The sequence below is a fragment of the Papaver somniferum genome, chromosome 5 (genome assembly GCF_003573695.1).
Source record: "Papaver somniferum cultivar HN1 chromosome 5, ASM357369v1, whole genome shotgun sequence".
Taxonomy (NCBI): domain Eukaryota; kingdom Viridiplantae; phylum Streptophyta; class Magnoliopsida; order Ranunculales; family Papaveraceae; genus Papaver; species Papaver somniferum.
In genome coordinates this window covers 166,729,019-166,751,696 of record NC_039362.1, presented here as the reverse complement: position 1 = coordinate 166,751,696, position 22,678 = coordinate 166,729,019, and the positions used below count along the sequence as shown (strand labels likewise).

Here is a 22,678-nt window from a genome sequence, read left to right as displayed (position 1 = left end):
ATTCAGCCGAGAGGGGAATTAATTTGAATTGTACTTTTTTGTAGACATTTCTACAAATACCCGTAGGTCATGTTTGGTAAAATTTATGATTATATATAATCTTAAACAGATAAATGATTTTAGTATAATCATTTTTTAATTAATTTTGACAGGTATAATCATTTTTTAATTAATTATCACAAACCCATTTCTCAAATAATTGATTATCTATGAAAAATGCTCTCAAAAAGGAGAGGAAAACTTATTAATTTAGGATTTTCTTTTAAGTCCTCTATTGTCTGTTTAACTCCCTCTTGATAGTGTAGAGAAAATAAGAAGAAAAAACCCAACTCCATTTTATTAAAAAAATAATTGACTCTAGTAATTTTTTAAAAATAACTTTTTTCTGTTTATGAGAATAATGGATTTTTACAATTTTGATTAAAATAATTAATTATTATAATGGTTACCAAACACATACATAATCCATTATGAGTTATATAATGGATTATGAGCTGATTATCCATTATAATAAATGTTACCAAACAACCCCGTAATTTAGAAACTCAAATTTAATTTGGTTGAACCCACAAAATCAATGCCTGGAGTTTGAAACACTTTCTGATCTACGAATAATAACAACAAAAACATCTTTTGTTGTAAGAACTCTTTCCTCAACAATCCCCAACCTACACAATCGAGGAAAAAAATATCTCCCGCACTGCTAAATCAATTTTGATCTAGCAGCATCGAGGCCAAGCGTTCTAAACGAGTTCCCTTTCCATTTCCCATCTCTAACAACTCTTACTCCTTGCGTTTTTGTTAACCCCAGTCGCCAATCCAGTATGATTAATTGTGGTATGATTTAATCTTTGTTCATGGTGTTCAATCTGCTAAAGAATTACTTGATATATTAGGTAGGATTAATAAATTAAAATACAAATCCACCTTCTCAAAACCCACCTGTGAGACATGTTGTGTAATAAATTTAATAAATTTAGGTAGGAGTTGACACCAGTTGACGTTGATGCATACTTAGTGAAGAGCCTCCTTGATTCTTTCTCTTCTCAACAACGTCTTCTTGGACCCTGCTTCCAACTTGCTTGGTCTCAAGGGTTTTCAACTTCCTCGACCTGTAGATGATGCTACTATTCATGATACAAGCAAGAATGATGTTGTATGAACCTCCACTTCTTATACTTGAGCCGAAACTCACAAATTTTATAGCCTTATGGTAGAAAACACATTGTTTAGTATGCCAGAATTTATGTGAATGTAGAATCTCAAAGAAGACCTTAATTACTGTATGTAAATCAAAAGTTTGGCAAGCTAGTATCATTTAATTTGAGCTTCTACTTGAATTGTTGTATTGTCGTAACGTCATTTTGGGTTTTCAGTCTGTGCAGTTATATCAAAGTAGTTATGTTTTGAACATGGTCTATAGAGTGTTAAAGCATGTCCAGTGGTGTTTTTATCGTGTACCCGCGACAAGATAGGATCAAATAAGAAATTAACGCTTTCTAACTCCGAAGAATTAACCTGAAGAAGATTCTTTCTTATAAAGGTGCTATTACGATGTTCCCATTTCTGAATAGGTATGAGGAGGAAGGTTAAGCAACTCAGTGACTTGGTAAGTTACAAAAGGTATATGATGTTGAGACATTAGTCCTCTTTACCGCTTTGCTTCTGCGGGGAAAGTATTTCGCTCATGCAATTAGTGCATCTTCCTGGTGTAGTTCCCTAGTAGACATGTGAACACCTAGGAATTGGTTTCTCTTGCTCTCTGCGACTCGAATTACACGGAGGTGTTGGGAAAAAAAATAAAGTTATAGATTTTATGGTGTATCCTAGGCTCGTCTACCAAACGAGGGAAGGTTGACGCATTACTACCTTATTTAAGGCAAGATCAATCTTGAACTTTTTCACACACTTTAGTATGACAGTATCAAGTACAAGGGAAATTGTTAGAGCATATGCACATACACCTCCTGTACAGCCTGTACCCTCTAAGGTTTATAGTTTCCATATGAGATTGTATCTTGTTTCTATATTTATCTTATACTCAACTTGTAATCTAAGAATGTAATCCTATTACTCTGGTATAAACACAAACGCTCTTAGGGTTTATCTTTGTCGATAGAGAACCCTTCAATACCTTGTTCCAACTTGGTATCATACTACCATCGACCCAATGGCCACTTCTTCATCTTCTTCTTCCAGCAAACCTCCTCCAGCACCTCTTCTACTACTGGATCGCAATTTATGCCTATCTCCATCTCTTTAAACCCTTTATTCAAGACGGCCATGACTGTTCTACAAAACGCTATTACTGTCAAACTAGATCAAGTGAATATTTTTCTTTGGAAAGCACATTTTGAACCCTACCTTCAAGTTTATGATCTCGACCACTATTTCACTAGCGCTAAGCCTTGTCCACCGGCAGTTATTGCTGGTCTTCCAAACCCTGCCTTCTCTACTTGGATTCGTGAAGACAAAATCCTTCTTGGATGGTTGTTTTCTTCACTTTCACCATAAATCCTTGCAAAAGTTCGTGCTTGTACATCCTGTGCTACAGCATGGACTAAAATTCACGAGTTGTTTGCTTCCAAATCATAGGCTAAGGTTCTGGATATACTGTGAGAACTTCAATACATTAAAAAGGGTAATATTTCTATTACAGAGTATTTAACTCATGCTAATCAACTTGATGACTCTCTCTCTTCAGCTGGCCACCCTATTTCTGATATGGAACTTCGCCATATCCTTCTTGATGGCCTTGATTCATATTTTGAATCTATTTATGCATCTCTTCAAACCTCCATGGATCATCTCACTATTGAAACTTTTGAAGCGCATCTTTTATCTTATGAACGTCGTGTGGAAAAACAGAATAAACCTCTTATAGAGCCTCAAGCTAATGCCGCCAGATCTGCTCCAACTCGTGGAAAGCCCTTTTCTCCCAATGATTGTGCGAACTCTGTCATTTATCAACTTTGTGTCAAACCTTATTACCTTCTCAGGGGTATTTGAAGCGTTTTGATCGCAACTTTAAGCCTCCACGCAAGCAGCCACCTAATAGGAACTCGAGATCTACTTCATCACAAGGATTTGCACCAAAAGCTTATGCAACCACACCCTCTAGTATGTACACTTATGACTGGCTCCCTGATAGTGGTGCATCCCATCACATGACAAACAACATCTCCAACCTCCATGTTCCTGTTGAATACGACGGTACGGATCAGGTAAATGTGGATAATGGCTCAAATTTAGGAATTTCACACACAGGTTCGGCCCTATTACCTACCCCAACCCGTAATTTTCGTCTTCCTAATACCTTGTACGTTCCTCATGTATCCCATAATCTACTCTTTGTCTCTCAATTCTGCCGTGACAATAATGTTCAATTTTAATTTAATGATTCTTGTTGTCTCATAAAGGAACGACATACATGGAAGGTAGTTATGCAGGAAAAATTTAAGGATGGACTTTACACGTTAAGTCCAGTTTCTCCCTCCATTGCTGCTTTGGTCGGATAACGAACTACATTACAATGCTGGCATAATCGTCTAGGTCACCCTATATTACAGACTGTCAAGTCGGTCATGTCTCAACATAATCTTCCAGTATCTAATTCTAGAATCTCTTTTTGTCAATCATGTTTAGAAAATAAGAGTCACAAACTCCCTTTTAGCTCCAGTAATACTGTTTATTCCAAACCTTTGGATTTAGTTATTTCTGATGTTTGGGGTGCTGCACCTATTCTATCTAATGAAGGTTATCGATATTATGTTATCTTTATTGATGCCTTTAGTCTCTTCACATGGATTTACCCAATGCATACTAAAACCGATGTTGTCTTTATTTTCTTATTATTCTCTAAGCATGTGGAAAACCTTTTCAACACCAAAATAAAAATGTTCCAAACTGATAACGGAACCGAGTACAACCGTATCAAACCAATTCTCCGTGAAAATGAAACTCTACATCGCTTATCTTGTCCACACACATCAGATCAAAATGTCTTAGTAGAGAGACGTCACCGGCATATTGTAGAAATTGGCCTACTTGTTATCTATGGCGTCTATCCCTAGCAAGTTCTGGTATGACACATTTTTTACGGCCTGTTTTCTTATGAATATGATTCCTTCCTCACCAACCGAGTCTCGGTTCTCTATATGAGCTTCTTTTCAATAGAGTTCCAGATTTTTTATCTCTAAAAAACCTTTGGTTGTTTGTGTTTTCCTTATTTACGAGACTATCGTTCTACCAAACTAGAATCTCGTTCTTTCGCTTGTGTTTTTCTTGGATATGATGATGCTAGAAAAGGATATAAATGCCTCCACCCTCATACTGGTAAAATATATTGGTCTCGACATGTTTTTTTTGTAGAGGATTCATTCCCATATGCCGCTGCTGAACTACCTTCATCTATGCAATCTAAGCAGGTACACTCTCCTACCTCTTATTCTTTTCCTTTATTCTCTTCTACTAAGTCTGTTCCAGTTCTTATAAATCTACCATCAACAAGTCCCACTGACTCTCCTATGCGTCAGAACATCACTTCAAGTTTTTCTGTACAGATTTCATCCACACCACTACCTAGCCCAAGTACACAATCTGATTTCCATATACAACCTTCACCTGCCTCTCCTATAAACTCCATTGGTACTATACCAGATTCTTATATTGATTCACTTCCCACTTCGTCTGATCATAATATCCTTCTACCAGATATATTACCATCCTTCACCACTTTACTATCACCCAAACCTAAGGCTCATAGATCTCATCGTCCAACTGTACCTAATCCCGATCCTTTACGGGTCACCTTACCGCCTCCGGTTGTTTCTAATGAGCATGGCATGGTGACCCACAACAAAGATGGAATTTTTAAACCGAAGGCCCTTGTAGCTACTAAACATGCTAAGCTTACTGATGATGTTTTTTAACCTAGCTGCTATACACAGGAAAAATCAAATCCTAATTGGAAGCAATCCATGGATAAAGAGTGCCACATACTGATGAAGAATGGTACATGGTCAAAGGTTCCTTATGTTGCTGGCATGAATTTCATTGGTTGTAAATGGGCTTTCCGGATAAACAGAAACCCTGATGGCACCATTGAGCGATATAAGGCTCGTTTAGTCGCAAAAAGATTCAATCAACGGTAGGGCATAGACTATGGAGAGACATTCATCCCTGTAATCAAGCCTTGAACAATTCGTGTTGTTCTCACACTTGCATTGACATATAACTGGCCAGTAAGGAAACTTGATATTCAAAATGCATTTTTGAATGGCTTTCTTGATGAAGAGGTTTATATGAAGCAACCACCGGGTTACACAGATCCTCAATTCCCTAATCATGTATGCAAGCTTCACCGATCTATATACGGACTAAAACAAGCTCCTAGGGCGTGGTACCAACGCCTAAGTCTTTTCTTACAAAAGTTGGGCTTTACAACCTCTAAAGCTGATATATCTCTATTCATCCTACGTTCCTCCGAGGGTATCATCTATCTTTTGGTCTATGTTGATGACATTGTTCTTACCGGCTCTTCCATGTCTTGTTTGCAGTCACTTATCTCAACTCTACATAATGAGTTCGCTCTTAAGGATATGGGTCAGTTGTCATTTTTCTCGGCATAGAAGCTACTTAGACTCCTACTGGTCTATTTTTGTCCCAACGACATTATATTTAAAATATTATTCGTCTTGCTAAAATGGATGGTGCTAAGCCTGTCGTGACTCCTCTTAGTACCTCTACTGATCTATATCCTACTGGTGGTTCCACACTTACTGATCCTACGACTTATCTTAGTCTTGTCGGTAGCCTGCAATATTTACTCCTCACAAGACCTGAAGTTGCCTTTGTCGTTAACAAAGTGTGCCAATTTATGCATGCTCCGACGACTGCACATCTCCAACTTGTGAAGCGAATTCTACACTACTTACAGGACACCTCTTCTTATGGAATATTTCTTAGACCAGCACCATCTTTGCAGATCAACTTCATGGCATACACCGATTCAGACTGGGCTGGTGACCCCACTGACCCTCGATTAACAAGTGGGTACTGTGTCTTCTCGGCCCTAATATCATATCCTGGAGTGCTATGAAATAAAATACTGTTTCGAAATCAAGTACTGAAGCCGAATATCGTGGATTGGCAACTGCTACAGCTGAACTTTTTTGGATTGAGTCTCTTCTTCATGGACTACAGACTCCTATTCGCACTCCTTCAATTCTTTTGTGCGACAACTTGGGTGCTGCCTACTTGACTATGAATCCAATCTTCCATGGAAGAACTAAACATATCGAAATAGATTACCATTTTGTTAGAGAACGTATTTAGAATCGGCTGCTCACTGTTTGTTTTGTTTGCTCTAAATATCAGCTAACAGATATATTTACCAAAGCGCTGTCTAAAGACCGCTTTCTATCACTGTGTTCCTTGCTGACTGTTTGTCAACACCCGCATGGAACGAGGGGGGTGTTAGAGCATATGCACATACACCTCCTGTACAACCTGTATCCTCTAAGGTTTATAGTTTCCATATGAGATTGTATCCTGTTTCTATATTTATCTTATACTCAACTTGTAATCTAAGAATGTAACCCTATTAATCTTATATAAATACAAATGCTCTTAGGGTTTATCTCTATCGATAGACAACCCTTCAATACCATGTTCCAACTGAAATGTCAGAATAAATGAAATATTATATATAAAAAAATGAAATCTTAAGATGTTTTATCAGAATAGGAATAGCTTGAGAAAAACCCTCTAGCGATCTGACACCTCGGTTCAAGTGTCGCTTCTTCCTCTCTTTTCTCTTCCTTGAAGATGTCGTCTTCCTATTACCACTACCACATGTTTTCCCACTTGGAGAAGCAGTTACCGCTTCCGTCTTCCAATCAACAACCATAGAATCCTCATTTACCTTGGATTTAGCTAACCCAGGTTCAACCTCATTTTTCAGTACCTTAACAACCATATAATCCTCATTTACCTTGGATGTAGTTAACCCAGGTTCAACCTCAGTTTCTCGAGATTCTTGTATATGACCTTCTACCTTAACAACCTCATAATCCTTAGGTTTATCCAACTCAGATACTACTCCATATTTGAAGGCTTCAGCTGATACAAGCCCCCTTTCTTGTGAATGACCTGCTACCTTACCCGCCCCATTTCCAACCCAGATCATACTCCATTCACATGCCACAAAGTAGGAACATAAATTATGAATTATTAAAGCAAGTATGACTGTGATCCTGACTCATTTATACTCGACATATGTTAACCATTCATTGGCTATTGACAGCACATATCCATCTCATCCCCGCTGTACTATTGTATCTGTAATCTCTTTTACATTCTTGTAATGCAGCTTATAAATAAGCTTCTCCATCATTGTAATATTTTGAGTATGTTTGAATAAATCATTTACCACAATTCAAAGATTCCTTCAAGGTATCAGATACCCGTAGGGGAATTTTTCTCTCTTCTGATACTGTGAAACTCAAACCTCCATTAATGGAGTTTCTTCATCTTCCTCTTCCACTCATTACAACAATCACTACCAGTTCATCTTTACCATCATAAAATCAAAATCAAAAACATCATTATGTACATAACAACAACATCCAACAACAACTACAACCAAACAACAACAAACAACAACCTGAAGGGGAATTTCGACTTCCTCACACTATCTATACAATTACACCCTGAAAAGGGACTACAACCTGAAGAGGCATTTCGAATGTCTCAAACCTTTTTTCTTTTTTGTTTTCTTTATATTTTACAGGTTTCAGATCTGAATTAGTCAGTTCTTGTTTCAATTCAAGTGCCGAATTCAAGATCTTCTGCAGTTCAAATAGTTTTGGTGGTGATTTTGGAAATCAGATTTGGATAAACTTTACTTCAGATTTGCAGAATTGTCTCTGAGATTCTTGTTTCGATTTCTTCAAGTGTTATATTCGATTTTGGTTTTGGGACAGAGTAATGATTCAAGATCTACTGTTGTACATCAATGTTTATAGTGGTGTTTTTTTCGAAATTGGGGATAATTTTACTTCACATTTCAAATCCAGATCGTCATGTGTTGCTTGTATTTCATTGATTTTTCATCTAATTGATGAAGACTCGTGTTCAATCTGTGACTTTTCATCACGCTGATGACGACTTGGTATCGATTTCAGATAAGTTCTATAACATCTCATGTTCTTAATTGATTTCGTATTAGTCGGTGCTCACATGATGGTTTAACGACTCTGTTGGTGAAGTTTTGTGCTCATATGTGTGAATTCTTGTATGGATATGATAGTTAGCCAATTCTATATCCCTGTGTGATTCTTTCCCATATTATGCTGTATGAGACCTCGAGTATGCTCCAGCCATTACTCATAGCACATCAGCATTTTTGTTATACTTCTCGAATGGTGTTGACTACTTCTCGAATGGTGTCGGCGGTTGTTTACGTCTCAAGACTTGTGTGTTGGTATTTGCTCACTAACAATTTACGGAGGTTCTTGGATTAGACGCCATACTTCAGATTTCATGGTCTTGTCAAGACTTTGCAGGGAAACTAGTGGTCCGCTGATATGATTAGGCATGTTATTTGTTGTCTATTACCAGTCTCTTTTTTCATATTTTGGGTGTCTACATATTATAGCTGCTGCAAGCATGAAAGTTGAAGATAATGTTGCTTCTTTTATCTCCGGTTGAGGTGTAGCTTCATCTGAAGGAATAAGTGTACTTCTATGCTCTTTATGGCGTGTGTCATTGGATGGCTCAGTTTGGGAAATTTTGTTTTGAGTGCTTGGATTGCATAGATCTGCTGTCGAACACCGGCCTTATTCTACCTTTTGAGAGACAAACTAATGCCTTAGTGATTAGTTTGAGGGGGAATGTCTCCAGGCATCATAGTAGATTGATTTTCATTTGATACTTATATGGATTTCTGATTCTACTGGTCATACAAGTTTGTCTCAAGCACAAGGTCGTCTTGCAGTCATAGATTAGTGATGGTTCACCAATGATTAGTGATGGTTCACCAATGATTAGTGCTAGAAGTTTATTCTACCATATTCAAGATGTGACTGGTATATATATGTGCACTTGAAGGCAATTACTGCGGTTGTTAGATCATTACTCGGTCGAACTCGCATGCGTTGCTATCTCAAGCATGTTTGTCAATGTTAGTGATCAAAACTATAAGTCTTGATTTCTAGTCTATTATAGCTAAGTCTCGGACTAGGATAGAAAGTGTATTTGAGATCAAGGAATTCATGGAGATTCATCATACAAGTAGAAGAACTACTCAAGGAACTGGTGGAACTTCTCGACAAAAAGGTATGTGAAGACTTGAACTTATCTATCACTCAAAAGTCTATCTACTCTATCTCCTACTCTTTGAGACAAGAAGTCGTATGCTATATATATAGGCTTGGATTATACACATTTGGTATTTCGAGCCGAGTACGCCTCGCCTATCTATATCTCAAAATAAGTTTTGGTAAGCTTTTCGCTTCGATCAAGTTTATCTTTACCATGTGACGAAAGTCATGATATGTTTCAATCATCTTGAAAATTGCTTCGACGAGAAATGGTATAACAACTATATAACGTCCTCTAAGAATGTTTCAATGATTGAAATGAGAGTTTAGATTACATAACCAATGGTGGACAGAAGCATTGTTGTGGAAACACATTTATGTATAAGTCCTTTTCCTTGAACCAAAGTTTGCGAACTTTGTTGATCAAGAGAACCGGAAGAATGGCGTGAGCCAAGTCCGCAAACTGCCGAAGTTCTCAAACCCGAGAATTTCTGTTGGAGTTGACAAAATACTTGAGTGAAGCTAATTCCGCGAACTCAGTCCGCGAACCGGAGAAGTTCTCATACCCGAGAATTTCTGCTGGAGTTTGTAAACTCTGCCCGGTAACTTAAGTCCGCGAACCTAGTCTGTGAACTTGAGAAGGTTATATATCTAAAGATGATTTCTGAACTTAAACTTAAAAAGACTAAGGAATCCAATTTCCAAACCGTGGCTATAAAATTTCATGAACCGATTCAAGTGAATCAGATCATCTTTGCTTCAATTGTGTCTTGTGTAGTACAGAAGATTTCCTTGCAATTGAACAACTCTCTAACTAGTTCATTTGAAGTCATTTGAACTAGTTATGGTGAATAAGAACATGGTTGATACGAAAAGCTCATATGGCTAACCTTTTGGTTAACTATTGTTGAACCAACAAGTGCATACGTTTGGGTACGGTTAACAAACCTAGAAGCGTGCATTGTCAAGTGTGTGTAACAAGCTAAGTTTTCGATCTAACGGTTGAGAAATATTAACTTGAATCTAAATCAGGTTTTCATCTAACGGTGAATATTGAATGCTTTGTCACTAAGCTAACATTGATTGCAAACCCTTATTTGAAAGACTATATAAATGAGACATCTAGTATTGTGCAAAACTAATCCCCACACCTTACGTTTGATACTAGTTTGCGTGCTAGAGTCGATTCTCCTTTACCCTTTGGTTTTCTTCTTCTAAAACCAGGTTAACGACTTAAAGACTTTATTGGGATTGTGAAGCCAGAGCGATACTATTTTTATCGTAGTTTTGTGATCTGATCTTGCATCTTCTATCGTACGAGTACAATAAGATTGATTGGCTTGAGATTGATATCTCCGATAGGAAAGATATAAAAAGTAATCACAAACATCTTCGTCTCATTGTTTGTGATTCCTCAACATCCTGTTTCGCTACCATACGATTAAGATTGTTGTGAGATAATTGATAACTCTAAGTTGTTCTTCGGAAATATAAGACCGGATTATCAATTGGTTCCTGTTCACCTTGATTATTATCAAAAGACGGAACAAAACCTTTAGGGTTTATATGTGGGAGACAGATTGATCCTTTGATAGACTTGTCTGTGTGATACGGATTTGTTTATTGTCAAAGCCTGCGATTTTGGGTCGTAGCAACTCTTAGTTGTGGGTGAGATCAGCTAAGGGAATCAAGTGCGCAGTATCCTGCTGGGATCAGAGGCGTAGGAGCATAACTGTACCTTGGATCAGTGGGAGATTGATTGGGGTTCAACTACGGTCCAGTCCGAATTTAGCTTGGAGTAGGCTAGTGTCTGTAGCGGCTTAAGACAGTGTGTGTTCAATCTGGACTAGGCCCCGGGGTTTTTCTGCATTTGCGGTTTCCTCGTTAACAAATGTGTCTGTGTTATTTCAATTTCCGCATTATATTGTTTTATCTTTATAATTGAAATAATACAGGTTGTGCGTTCGATCATCAATTAGAGTAATCCAACCTTTAGTTGTTGAATGTCATTGATTGATCCTTGGATATTGGTCTTTGGTACCATCCAAGTTATTCCTTGCATTTGATTAGAACTCCGGTTCCTGCTTGAGTAAATTAAATCAAGAGAGAGAGATATAAACTCGTTGATATACTATTAATTGATTGAGTCTTGTTGATTCTCTTAAAAGTATATTCGAGTTTGTCCATACAGATTGCTAAGCAAATATTGAGTGGTGTTGTTAGACTCCCCGTTTTTTCAGCAGTAATCAGTTTGGGAAGATATTGTGCACGTCAGTTTAAGCTTCTTCAAGAGTAAGCTTATGGTTCAGCTGCTAGTTAGAGTAAGTATATCATTCTGTGCTTAAAGGTGACGGCCGAGTATGAGAAAGCTTTACAGGCAATTATACAAGCAAACTGATGCACTATTCGACTGCTCATGAGGGGGAATGTTAGAGCAAGTATGACTGTGTTGCTGACTCATTTATACTCGACATATGTTAACCATTCATTGGTTATTGACAGCACATCTCCAGCTCATCCCAGCTGTACTATTGTATCTGTAATCTCTTTTACATTCTTGTAATGAAGCTTATAAATAAGCTTCTCCATCATTGTAATCTTCTCAGTCTGTTTGAATAAATCATTTACCACAATTCACAGGTTCTTTCATGAATGACAAGAAAACAAATTGAATCCACCTGAGATGGGCACGAAAATCCAGATACTCTCTATATTTCATGCATTCCTTACAAACTAATGGGAGATCAAGAACTAGGATTAGAGTAAACTAGAACATATGAATCCTAGAGGAGACTTTTCAATTGATAATCTAATAGGTAGTCAGTTACTCACAGGAAATAATTGCCACCAACTATAGATTAGCTGAGTTCAAGAACTACACCAACATACCTCCATTAGCTTCCTCACAGTCAGTATTAGCTTTGGCGTGATCACTTGAAATTTTTTTTGTAATATGAGCAGGCTCATGTTGTTGGTTCTCAACAAACTCATTGTATCCAGCGTATTCAATGCGTAGCATTTCTTGCCAAGGATCCACCATGAGATACAGACTTTTCCATGGTGAATCAATCAAAAGATAATCATATTCGGGAAAGTCGCGAGGGTGTCGCCTGCACCAAAAAAGAGGTTTAGTATGCATATAGTACCAATTCATGCTTACTACAGAAATCACTACATATTTAAAAACCAAAAAAGATACAAAATGCCGACATTATCAATAGATTGGATGATGACTAAGTACCTTTCTGGATTGTAGGAATTACCTGTAGGTACTATTATATGTTCTTAGTTATGGCAGGTCCACCCACTAAAGCCCAATAACGGTAGGTCCATAATTAAAAGAAAAGAGAAAAATGGACCTAATTTTTTAAGCCCAGATCGTGTACACGTGTGTAAATATTATGTGCATTTTTAGAATTCCCAAAATAGCCTTTACTATATATAACAGAAACATAAGCCAGTTTCTCTCCATATTCTTTTTCTTCTCAGATTCAGTTTCTCTCTCTCTCTCCGCCTCTCCTCTTCTCTACTGATGCGGGGTTTAATGAAATCAATTCATTTTCTTCATTCTTTAATTTCTAGTTTTTTGTATTAGGATAAAGCTTGGAAACAAAGAACATCTTGATCGATTAGTTTGTGATGAAACAGTGTGGTAATATATTTTTAGAACATCTTGATCGATTCAAGAACCCAAATCGATTCTAGCCTTTGGTAAGTTGATTTTCCTTATTAATCTTCTTCTCGTAATGTTTATTCGAAGGTTTCAAGATCTAATCATTAATTAGTTGATGTTTGATTATGTTTTCCAATTTGCACGCATGATTAATCAAGTGTTCCTTCATTTTCATGAAAATAATCCAGATCTAGATGAATAGTTACGTTCTTTATTCATTTCGTTACTAGATCTGATTATACTAGTTTTCTTTTGTTGGGTTTAGGTTTTTTTTCAGTTGTTTTTGTGTATAAACTATCAGTACGTATATGATGTACTGACAAAAAACCTAGTTAATTGTTTAGTTTCTGTTTAAATAATTTTTTTTGTTGTTGTTTGATCCAGCAGTAATATATGCATACTGAATAATTACGTTTTTTTTATTCATTTTGTTACTAGATATGATTATAATAGTTTTATTTTGCTGCTTTTAGGTTTTTTTCGGTTGTTTGTGTATGAACCATCAGTACATATATGCTATACTGAAAAAAAACCTAGTTAATTGTTTATTTTTTGTTTAAATAATGATTTTTGTTGTTTGATCCAACAATACACATATCTCATACTGGAAATAAGATGCTTTGATTTTAATTTTTTTATTCATAGACTTATCACTTCTTTTGATTTTGTTATATTCATAGATTCCTTACTTATCTGTTGATTTTTAGGTTACTATGAATCAATAGTACATATATTGAACACTGAAAAAACTGCTTTGATTATGTTTTATTCATAAATTTTATTCACTTAATTCATATGATCTGCCAGGGCGTACTGATAGAAACTTCTGATTCTGTTTTATTCAGAGTTTTGTCACTTTTTTTTGTTTGACCCATCAGTACTTATGCTCAATACTGAAATATGTGCTAGTTTTGTATAAATTTTTCTGTGTTTACTGTGGATTTGTAGGTTTTCCTATGATTTAATACTGTACTGAAGAAATATTATAGATTAATTTGTATGATCCTATAATATATGTGATGTAATACGTTTTCTAATTTATTTATCATTGATTCTTACAGATTTGTACTCTACCTGGAAGCAGTGCAGCAAATATGTACTCGAATTTGTAAGCATTCAGATATATAATCGGATTTGTAAGCAGTACGACAGATATGTACTCAGATTTCTAAGCAGTGTGACAGATATGTACTCAAATTTGTAAGCAGTGTAGCAAATATGTACTCGAATTTTTAAGCAGTGTACCAGATATGTACTCAAATTTGTAATCAGGGCAGACACACACGTTTGGTAGTAATGGGTATTATGGACATTTCCATGTTTTAATTAATTTTGGATCTCCGGATAAAAAAAGATCCGGTTGGACCCTACTATAAATAACTATATGGGCCTAGGACCAAACAAGAAATTTTCCTTCTGGATTATGCCCATGAATTTCCTCCAGACTACACAAAATACCAATAACATAATACAGGGGGTTAGTCCACGAGTGAGTTGGAGGGAGTTTAATGTATTTTGAATTTTGGGGATTTGGAGGGAGTGTAAGAGAGTATAGGGAGTTTGAGAGAGTTTGGTGTGTTGAGTGTATGGAGTTTGAGAGACTCTCCCAAAATCTCCACTTTTTTGAGAGATTTGGAGTGAGGCAAAAATACACTATAAACTCCCTAGAACTCCCCAGAACTCTCAAAAAAAAAAACTCCCTATAATTCTAATTTTTACCACTAACAGGGAGTTTAAGAGTTTCTTTCAAACTCCCCCACGACTAACGGAGTTTTCTAGGGAGTTGGGGAGACTTTTCTAAACTCTCCCACGACTAACAGGGATTTTGAGAGACTCACTCGAACTCCCTCACGACTAACGGGAAAAATACAACTACACCCAACTCCCCCAACTCTCTTGAGGACTAACACCCTATAAGATACGATTCAAAACAGTTGAGAAAAAAAAGTAAACAAAAAAAAGTAAATGTAATGAAGTAAAAGTTCAATATTTGAGCCTCTTCAAGATTAAATATGAACTAATTAAATATTAAATTAACTAAAAAATGAATTAAATAAAATTAATAATATTTTTGTAACGGTCAAGACGGTTAACTACGGTCCAGGATCCAAATTCTAATATTGAACTTTTTAGGACTCAAATACAATTCTGATCACAAAGTTGGGATCCAAAATCAAAATATCCTCTCTTTTTTATGCATGTTTGACGAAAAACACACGAATTAAGATACGGTTGAACCCGTTTAAGAATTTACCACATTTTTTTTCTCGGTTCGTACTCTTATTTAAAAATCCGTTCATACTCTTATTTAAAAATGATAGATAAAAAACATTTATTTTAAGAAATAATAATTTTGCATTTTGATACAATTATTTTCCTGATTAATAGAGTTCAACGAAATAAATGTCCCCATCAGAATTTCAATGGCGTGTCTTTGTTTAGATTGGTTTACATCGACACTAGTTCTTATGTCATTGTTGTAGACCCACTTGGTTCCCAAAGTTTAATAGCTGCTGCTGGAGTATTTATTAGTTAGTATAATTCAATTAGTTTGGGAGTTTCATTTTTATGTGAGCAATATTTCTTGAGAAAGACAGAGATGGAGAGCGAGATGAGTCCCTCAGGTGCTTTGGGGAAGTTGGTAACTGTTTTGAGTATTGATGGTGGTGGCGTCAGGGGTTTAATCCCTGGAGTCGTGCTTGCTTTCCTTGAGGCTGAATTGCAGGTACTATATATATCCATGTGTATACATATATTATGGTCGATTAAATTACTTTGTTGGCTAACTATTGATCGATGCAAACTTTAACTAATATCCGGCACCAGTTAATATTATGCATATCTTTGATATGCATGGAGTTATGAATATGGGTGTTTCCTTACGCGTAATATGAGTTTTGTTTATTTACAGAAATTAGATGGGAAGGAGGTGAGATTGGCCGATTACTTTGATGTTATCGCAGGAACCAGCACTGGTGGCCTAATAACCGCCATGATCACTACTCCGGACAAAAACAACCGTCCTCTCTATGCTGCCAAAGACATCGTTCCGTTTTACCTTGAGCATTCTCCCAAGATATTCCCTCATAAAAACAGGTAATACCCTGTCTCATCATGGACTTGCAAGAAACGGTCCAAAAAAAATGTTACAGGTATTATATTTTAAATATAAAATTCGTAACATTTTCATTATCCCCCATGGACCATGGAATTAAAAAACCTTTTAGATTATAAAAATAAAGATTTCTGGTTTCCGACTTGAAATCAATTGGTAACGAGTAAACCGACCCTTCCATATTATATTATAAGCTAAGTTTATTATGGAGATTTAGCAATGACACTATTATCCTTCACATGGGTATCCTATTTGTAAAACTGTAATGTGTTGTGCAGGACAACATCAAGGTGATTAAAATTTCTGTGTTTTAATCTATTTTTCTGCCTCAAAAACCATGATACACGTAGAGCAGAAGTTAGTACTAGACGTGCGTGCACATCTTGGTTTTTTATTTCGTATATAATTCATTTGTGCAGTGGAGGGTTGCTTGGTTCAGTTATAAACTTTTTCGGGACAGTGGCCGGGCCTAAGTACGACGGAAAATACTTGCATTCTTTACTGAAAAAACTTCTTGGAGATAGCAAAATTAATCAAACCTTATCATCCATTGTTATACCTACCTTCGATATAAAGCTTCTTCAGCCTATTATTTTCTCAACCAGCGAGGTATGTCTATAAGTATACGAATATGTTTGGGCACCTCATAAAAAGTGGCTTTTCAACATAATTAAGTCCAAAAATTAAAAGCCAATTCAATATTTTGGAAACCATATTTTAGATGATCTATCTATAAGAATAAAAATATATCTTACGAAGCAAAAGTGCTTTAATCTGGAAAATTTTTTTAACTCGCAGTGTGAGTTCAAAACTGAATTCGCATCCCCATAATCATCCGATTAACAAGATCTGACATCATGTAACTATAGACTTTAACCATAGTTATTTGCCCGGTTTGTTAGGGAACTGAGGATTTTTCATATTCCAACTACGTCTTTTATGGAATACTTCCGTATATCTCGCGCCAAGAAAATCTTCTACGTAGCTTATGATTTTTATTTGGTTCAAAACCTAGAATTCCATTCATCAAACCAAGTACACGATCTTTCAGTCAAATAAAACTTAAAACAACATAGAAGCTTGAAACTAAGCTTATCAAGAAGTCTAACTGAAATCGGTATCCATGTCTCTTATGCTTTAACCTTGCGGTGAACTGATTTTAACTTATTTCATCCGAGACATAAGAACAAATAGGTATAGGTTATGTTCTCAATGATGAAGACTATAAAGTGGATAGATTTACTTCTTGAAAAAAAATCCTAAAAATAAATTCAAAGTCCATTTATAATTGATTTTTGTTGTGCTGTGTACCTGTGTACGTATGTACTTCAGAGTTCAGAATTCATGTCTCCTCAAATCTCACCGGAAAACTTAGACTCTTGTTTGTTTATTTTCATATGTACACAACAGGTACACTAAATTTCACTCCCATAATCCCATGTTGTTCTTGTCCATGGCGACAAATGTGGCAAAGATGATGATAATGATTTTAGTAATGCTTTCGACATTGTCATCGTTGATGGATCATAAGAGTTAATATGCAGAAACTCGAAAAAATATAATCTGAAATTATAGTATAAATTAGTAACATGAACTCGTGTTCCTTATGTACCAAATCTTTTTTGACGCTAAAAAGATAATGGCAGTCAATCGATAGTAAGCATTAACTGGAATTGATAAATTTATGAAAATGGAAGCAATCAGATTGATTTAAGAAATAGTTTGAATAAGTGTGAAAATCCGATAAAGATACACACGTCACTAAATATCCGGGAAGATAACTATGGTTAAAAGCCATAGTTACATGATATCGGATTTTGTTAATCCGATGGTTATGGGCTCCAAATTCAGTTTTGAACTCGGATTGCGAGTTCAAAATTTTTTCCCTTTAATCTTGACTACTGAAAATGACTTCTAGCTTGGGTTGTCATGCTCCAAACTATCACACAAGGATAACATAATGAACACACCAATATGCATATGTCATCTCTAATATATATTGCATATTTTTCGAGCGAGAAACAAAAGGAAAAAGTGATGAAACTTCATTTTTCATTTGACACACAGGCAAACAGGGATGTCTCAAAGGATGCCTTCTTAGCAGATGTGTGCATTAGTACATCTGCTGCACCTACAATTTTCCCAGCTCATTACTTTGAAACCAAATATTCACAAGGAAACATCAGGAGTTTCAACCTCGTAGATGGTGGAGTTGCAGCCAGTAACCCTGTTAGTATCATTAATCATACTTGCATTATTATAAAGTACATATATGTGTAATTTCCAAAACAAAATTGGTTTTCCTTTTGTTGAGATTGTGGGGTTGAGTGAACATGTTTGCAGACTCTACTGGCGATGAATACGGTCACAAATGATTTATTAATGAAACGTGAAGATTTAGCACCAGTCAGAGCCACAGACTACAAGAAATACCTGATTTTATCCTTAGGGACAGGAAATGCTAAGAATGAACAGAAATACAGTACTTCAGTTGTCTCAAAATGGGGTGTTTTAGGGTGGTTATATGATGGAGGTAATGTTCCTCTCATTGATGCTTTCACCCAAGCAAGTGGAGATATGGTTGATATTCATGTCTCCACTCTCTTCAATGCACTCCAAAGCGAGGAAAACTACCTACGCGTTCAGGTACATTAGCTTCAATCTACCATACATTTTTCCAATTATTCTGGTTTCTATATTTTTAGGTTATGTTTTGTCGTATAAACACAATTCACACTGATTTCTTGTTTTCTCGTTATGAATTCTTAGACAGATGACTTAGTAGGAAACACCTCATCAGCAGACATATCAACAGAGGAGAATATGCGAAATTTGATTAAGATAGGCGAAGCTCAGCTGAATAAAGGCCTCTCTAGGGTTAACTTAGATACTGGAATGTCTGAGGTGGTTGAAGGAGCAGGCACCTACGGAGACGCCCTAATTCGTTTTGCTAAGGTTCTATCCACTGAACGTCGAGCAAGGCTAGCCAAATCTTAATCGCATTCTGGTAATTGAACATTTGGGAGCCGCATTAGAGTATTATTCAAATATGGAATACCCAGAAGCGGTACCCTTTAGAAAATACTCATGGCATTTACTTTTTTTACCGTTGTTGGGTCAATTTGTTTGTGACTTGTGTTGCAACGGTTTTGATGCCTGATTGTTGCATCAGTTTCTACACATAATTTGGGTGTTATGTAAACATCGACTCAACTGATTATCATTGATGAAGACTTATCTCTCTCTATGCTTAAAAGTTTTTTTTTTTTTTTTTTTAAATCTCTTCTTGTGCTTCATTTTTTCTTTTTATTTAAATCTTTTCCTATGTAAATATAATTTGGGTGTTATATAAACCAAACATAGATGGTACTCATGAGGAAGGTAGAATCGGAATGGCATATTAGGAAGAGATGAAATGGCATATACTTAAAGCATGAGCACAATAGGAAGAGATGAATTTCATTCGCACTTGTTACCCTACCGCATCTTAATATCAAAGGGAGGGGGTACTTATACAAAGTTAGGCATGTATCCATTGGAGAAAATGAGGTTAAACTTGAGTTTTTACGATCTTAATTAGGTGGAAGTGAGTCGCTAAGAACACCAACTCATTTTCATTATATGTAATGGAAAGTTAACATTCAGTCCAACATAAGAATGAGCATTATGACACCTTCATAGGAAAGGAGTTGATACAAAACTTGGTGCACCTATCAGAATGGGAACAAACCAATTCCCAAATCCACCTATCATCGCCGGCATAACCATCAAAAGATCATTAAAAAAGCGTGACCCGTAATTAAAATATTATAGAGTTGATGATTTCCGCCCAGAATTTGATCACCGGGTCGTGCACTGAATGTTTTGACCAATTGATTCATTCTAGTATACCCAGATTTTTCCTTGTCTTATCTCATGGTACAATCCTCTTACCGCTGAGCCCCCTTCTCCTCGGTCCACAGAAAAAAAAATGGGCGCCTACTTCCTTGACGGTCCATATCCGACGCCAAACGCCTGAAAATTCTCTCTGCAAGCTTCGTGGCACCGATCCGGCCACAAACCCATTTTCAGTTGCATGCACCTACAGTAGTTGTGAGGAATATACCCGTGAATCCAATATCTAACGAGGAATCAAAAAGTTACTTTACTGAGGAATTATTTGTCGCCTTTTACTTTAACGAAAAATGTTTTAGGGAATAAAAATGAATTTGTCTCTCCTTTCTCTCCGCTCTCCATTCTCCATATTTTGCATTTTTTTTCTTCTTCAAATTTTAGGTTTTGGATCCTTTAAATCCTTTTAGAATATTTTAGATTTCCTTTTGATCCATCAGTCCATCATCATGCCTTCTAAACATCTATATGCAAAAATTAATCGTAACTTCTTTTGCAAACCGTCTTTCAAAAAATTCATTCCATACTCACAACCATAACAGAATTCTGCTCCAATGGTTCAACACATGGCGTTTTTCCATTATCTCTAGCTAAGCATCTTCATAGTATTATTTTCGAAGAAGCAAAAAAAGGAGACGCTGGTAAAAAGACACAGAAGTTTGAGAAACAAGATCTGGTTCATAGTGAACAAACAGTCAAACAAAAATGGATTTTACCTATTCATTACGTTATCCAAACATAATCAACAAGCAGATCCAGTTTCCTTCTACATTCCTTCTGGTAATTTTTTTTAAGGATGCTTCACCTTTACTTCTGTTGTAGGGGAAATATTAGAGATTAAATCATCTTTTAATAAACATGTGAACTTCCAACCTCCTAAAGACAATGTTAATCGATCTTATTCCCAAGTTCCGATCTCAAAACCAAAGAATTTCTAACTAGCAGAACCTTTAAAACCTACTCCAGCTAAATCCAAAGATTTGAAAACCTCTCCATTTTTCTGTGACAGTTTCGCCGCACCCATCCATGTTTCACCATCCAAAACGTACGCAACTGTTAACATCAAACAATAAGATAGACATCATCCCTTAGGTAAATGGAAGGTTGATTTTATGATCTCATCACCGATGCCAATCATCTCATGGGATAGCATTGGTCATGCTATTCAATTTTAGACTCTACGGAATTTTCCATTAAGGCTTTTTTCTAATTAACTCTTTTCAGGAAATTTTTCATGTGGAAGAAAAATTTACAGTTGACTTTGTTTTTGAATTCATATTCACTTTCTTAAATGTGAACTTATCTGTCTTTGTATGGAACAACCAGTTATGGCAATCAAGTAATATAAGGGCAGTAGATTTCAATATCGAAATCTTTGGTGTTCCATATCAGTTCTGGTCATCCGAAGTTATGCATTCATTAGGCAAGGTCTGTGGTGATATTCTGTTGATAAACCCATCCACTTTGAAGTTGCAGGATCTCCTTGCTATCAGAATGAAGATAAGAAATTCTAAAGGAATAAATCACATCCCTAGAGCAATTAACTTGGTCACTGAGTCAGGAATCTTCACTGTAAATATCTTCATTGCTGAAGCACCTACCTCTCACGTACCCATAAATTTGAACATCAATGATTTAGATCAGTCAACCTAAAGAAGGTAATGTTAAGCTTAATTCTCGCAGTTTAGCTAGGTCAATTCAGGACTTGACTATAGTGGCAGATTCTTCTGCGCATGACTTGCCATATAAGCAAAATTTTCCAAAACCTGCTCAACAGAAAACAACTCATCATGGCTCAAGCAAACAGTCAAAAAAAGGAAAAATTCCAAGTCGAGAAAGAAGAAAACCCCTAAGCCAAACAAAAATCATCACTGGGCAAAGAAATCAGATTTAGTAATAGAAGTCACGCAAATGGACATTGAAGTTATACCTTCTTTCAAAATTGTTGTACCTGAGAATCTTGTAATTTAACCTCCAACCAAACCTAAAACCACACATAAAATCATCTGTACCTTCCCACAAAAACTCTACTCCATCATTCAACCAATACCTAGAACCATCAATCCACTAATTACCATCCCTATCATGCAATCTCCCATGCCTACTGAACCCATCATCAAAATTACACCTATTCTCACAACTCCACCCATGTCCAAAACACCACCCACATCCAAAACATCAAACACCCCACAACAAGTTTACACCGTGCCTCCTTACCATTCTTTCACAAACAACAACCGTCAGCATTTTAGCGTTCCAAACTGAGTTATTACAGAAGTCCAAAAACCGTTTCAACTTGGAGTTACTTTGAATGCCAGTTTTAATTTGATATCTAACCATTAAAAAAAAATCAGCATGGCTAAGTTTCTCTAAATGGTCTGGTTATTAAAATAAAAGATCACATCACATCAGAACCGGTAATTGTATAGGATTTTGTAGTTCAAACCTTAATCTTGCTTGATGAAGTTTTACGCACATCTATCCATGAACCAAAAAATAAAGTTCCTCCTCTTGGTGGTCTAGAGGACACCTTCATCACTAGTTTTGATAGTGAAGCTTCTGACAAAGAGTCTTCAATTGTTACACCAATGTATCCACATGGTTTTGATCCTATATATGATGATATCGTGGATGAAGCATGCTCTCCAAGTCCAGTCTCAAAAGATCCTAAAATAC

The 22,678-nt window shown here is 36.2% G+C and overlaps 1 protein-coding gene across 1 annotated transcript; it reads left to right on the top strand.

Annotated features, from left to right (window-relative positions):
• The first annotated feature begins 15,585 nt into the window (after positions 1-15,585).
• On the top strand, positions 15,586-19,367 carry LOC113278077 (patatin-like protein 2). Its single transcript, XM_026527010.1, has 6 exons — positions 15,586-15,721; positions 15,908-16,092; positions 16,531-16,720; positions 18,179-18,340; positions 18,455-18,757; positions 18,881-19,367. The coding sequence occupies exons 1-6, from the start codon at positions 15,596-15,598 to the stop codon at positions 19,106-19,108; spliced, it is 1,194 nt and encodes a 397-aa protein (XP_026382795.1). The 5' UTR covers positions 15,586-15,595; the 3' UTR covers positions 19,109-19,367.
• Positions 19,368-22,678: the final 3,311 nt, after the last annotated feature.

What these genes read in the sequence shown, in the direction of transcription:
- LOC113278077 (XM_026527010.1), top strand. Translation starts at nt 15,596, where the DNA reads ATGGAGAGCGAGATGAGTCCCTCAGGTGCTTTGGGGAAGTTGGTAACT. An exon ending in TTATTTTCTCAACCAGCGAG is followed by an intron (nt 16,721 to 18,178) that starts GTATGTCTATAA and finishes TTTGACACACAG; the next exon opens with GCAAACAGGGATGTCTCAAA. An exon ending in AAAACTACCTACGCGTTCAG is followed by an intron (nt 18,758 to 18,880) that starts GTACATTAGCTT and finishes ATGAATTCTTAG; the next exon opens with ACAGATGACTTAGTAGGAAA.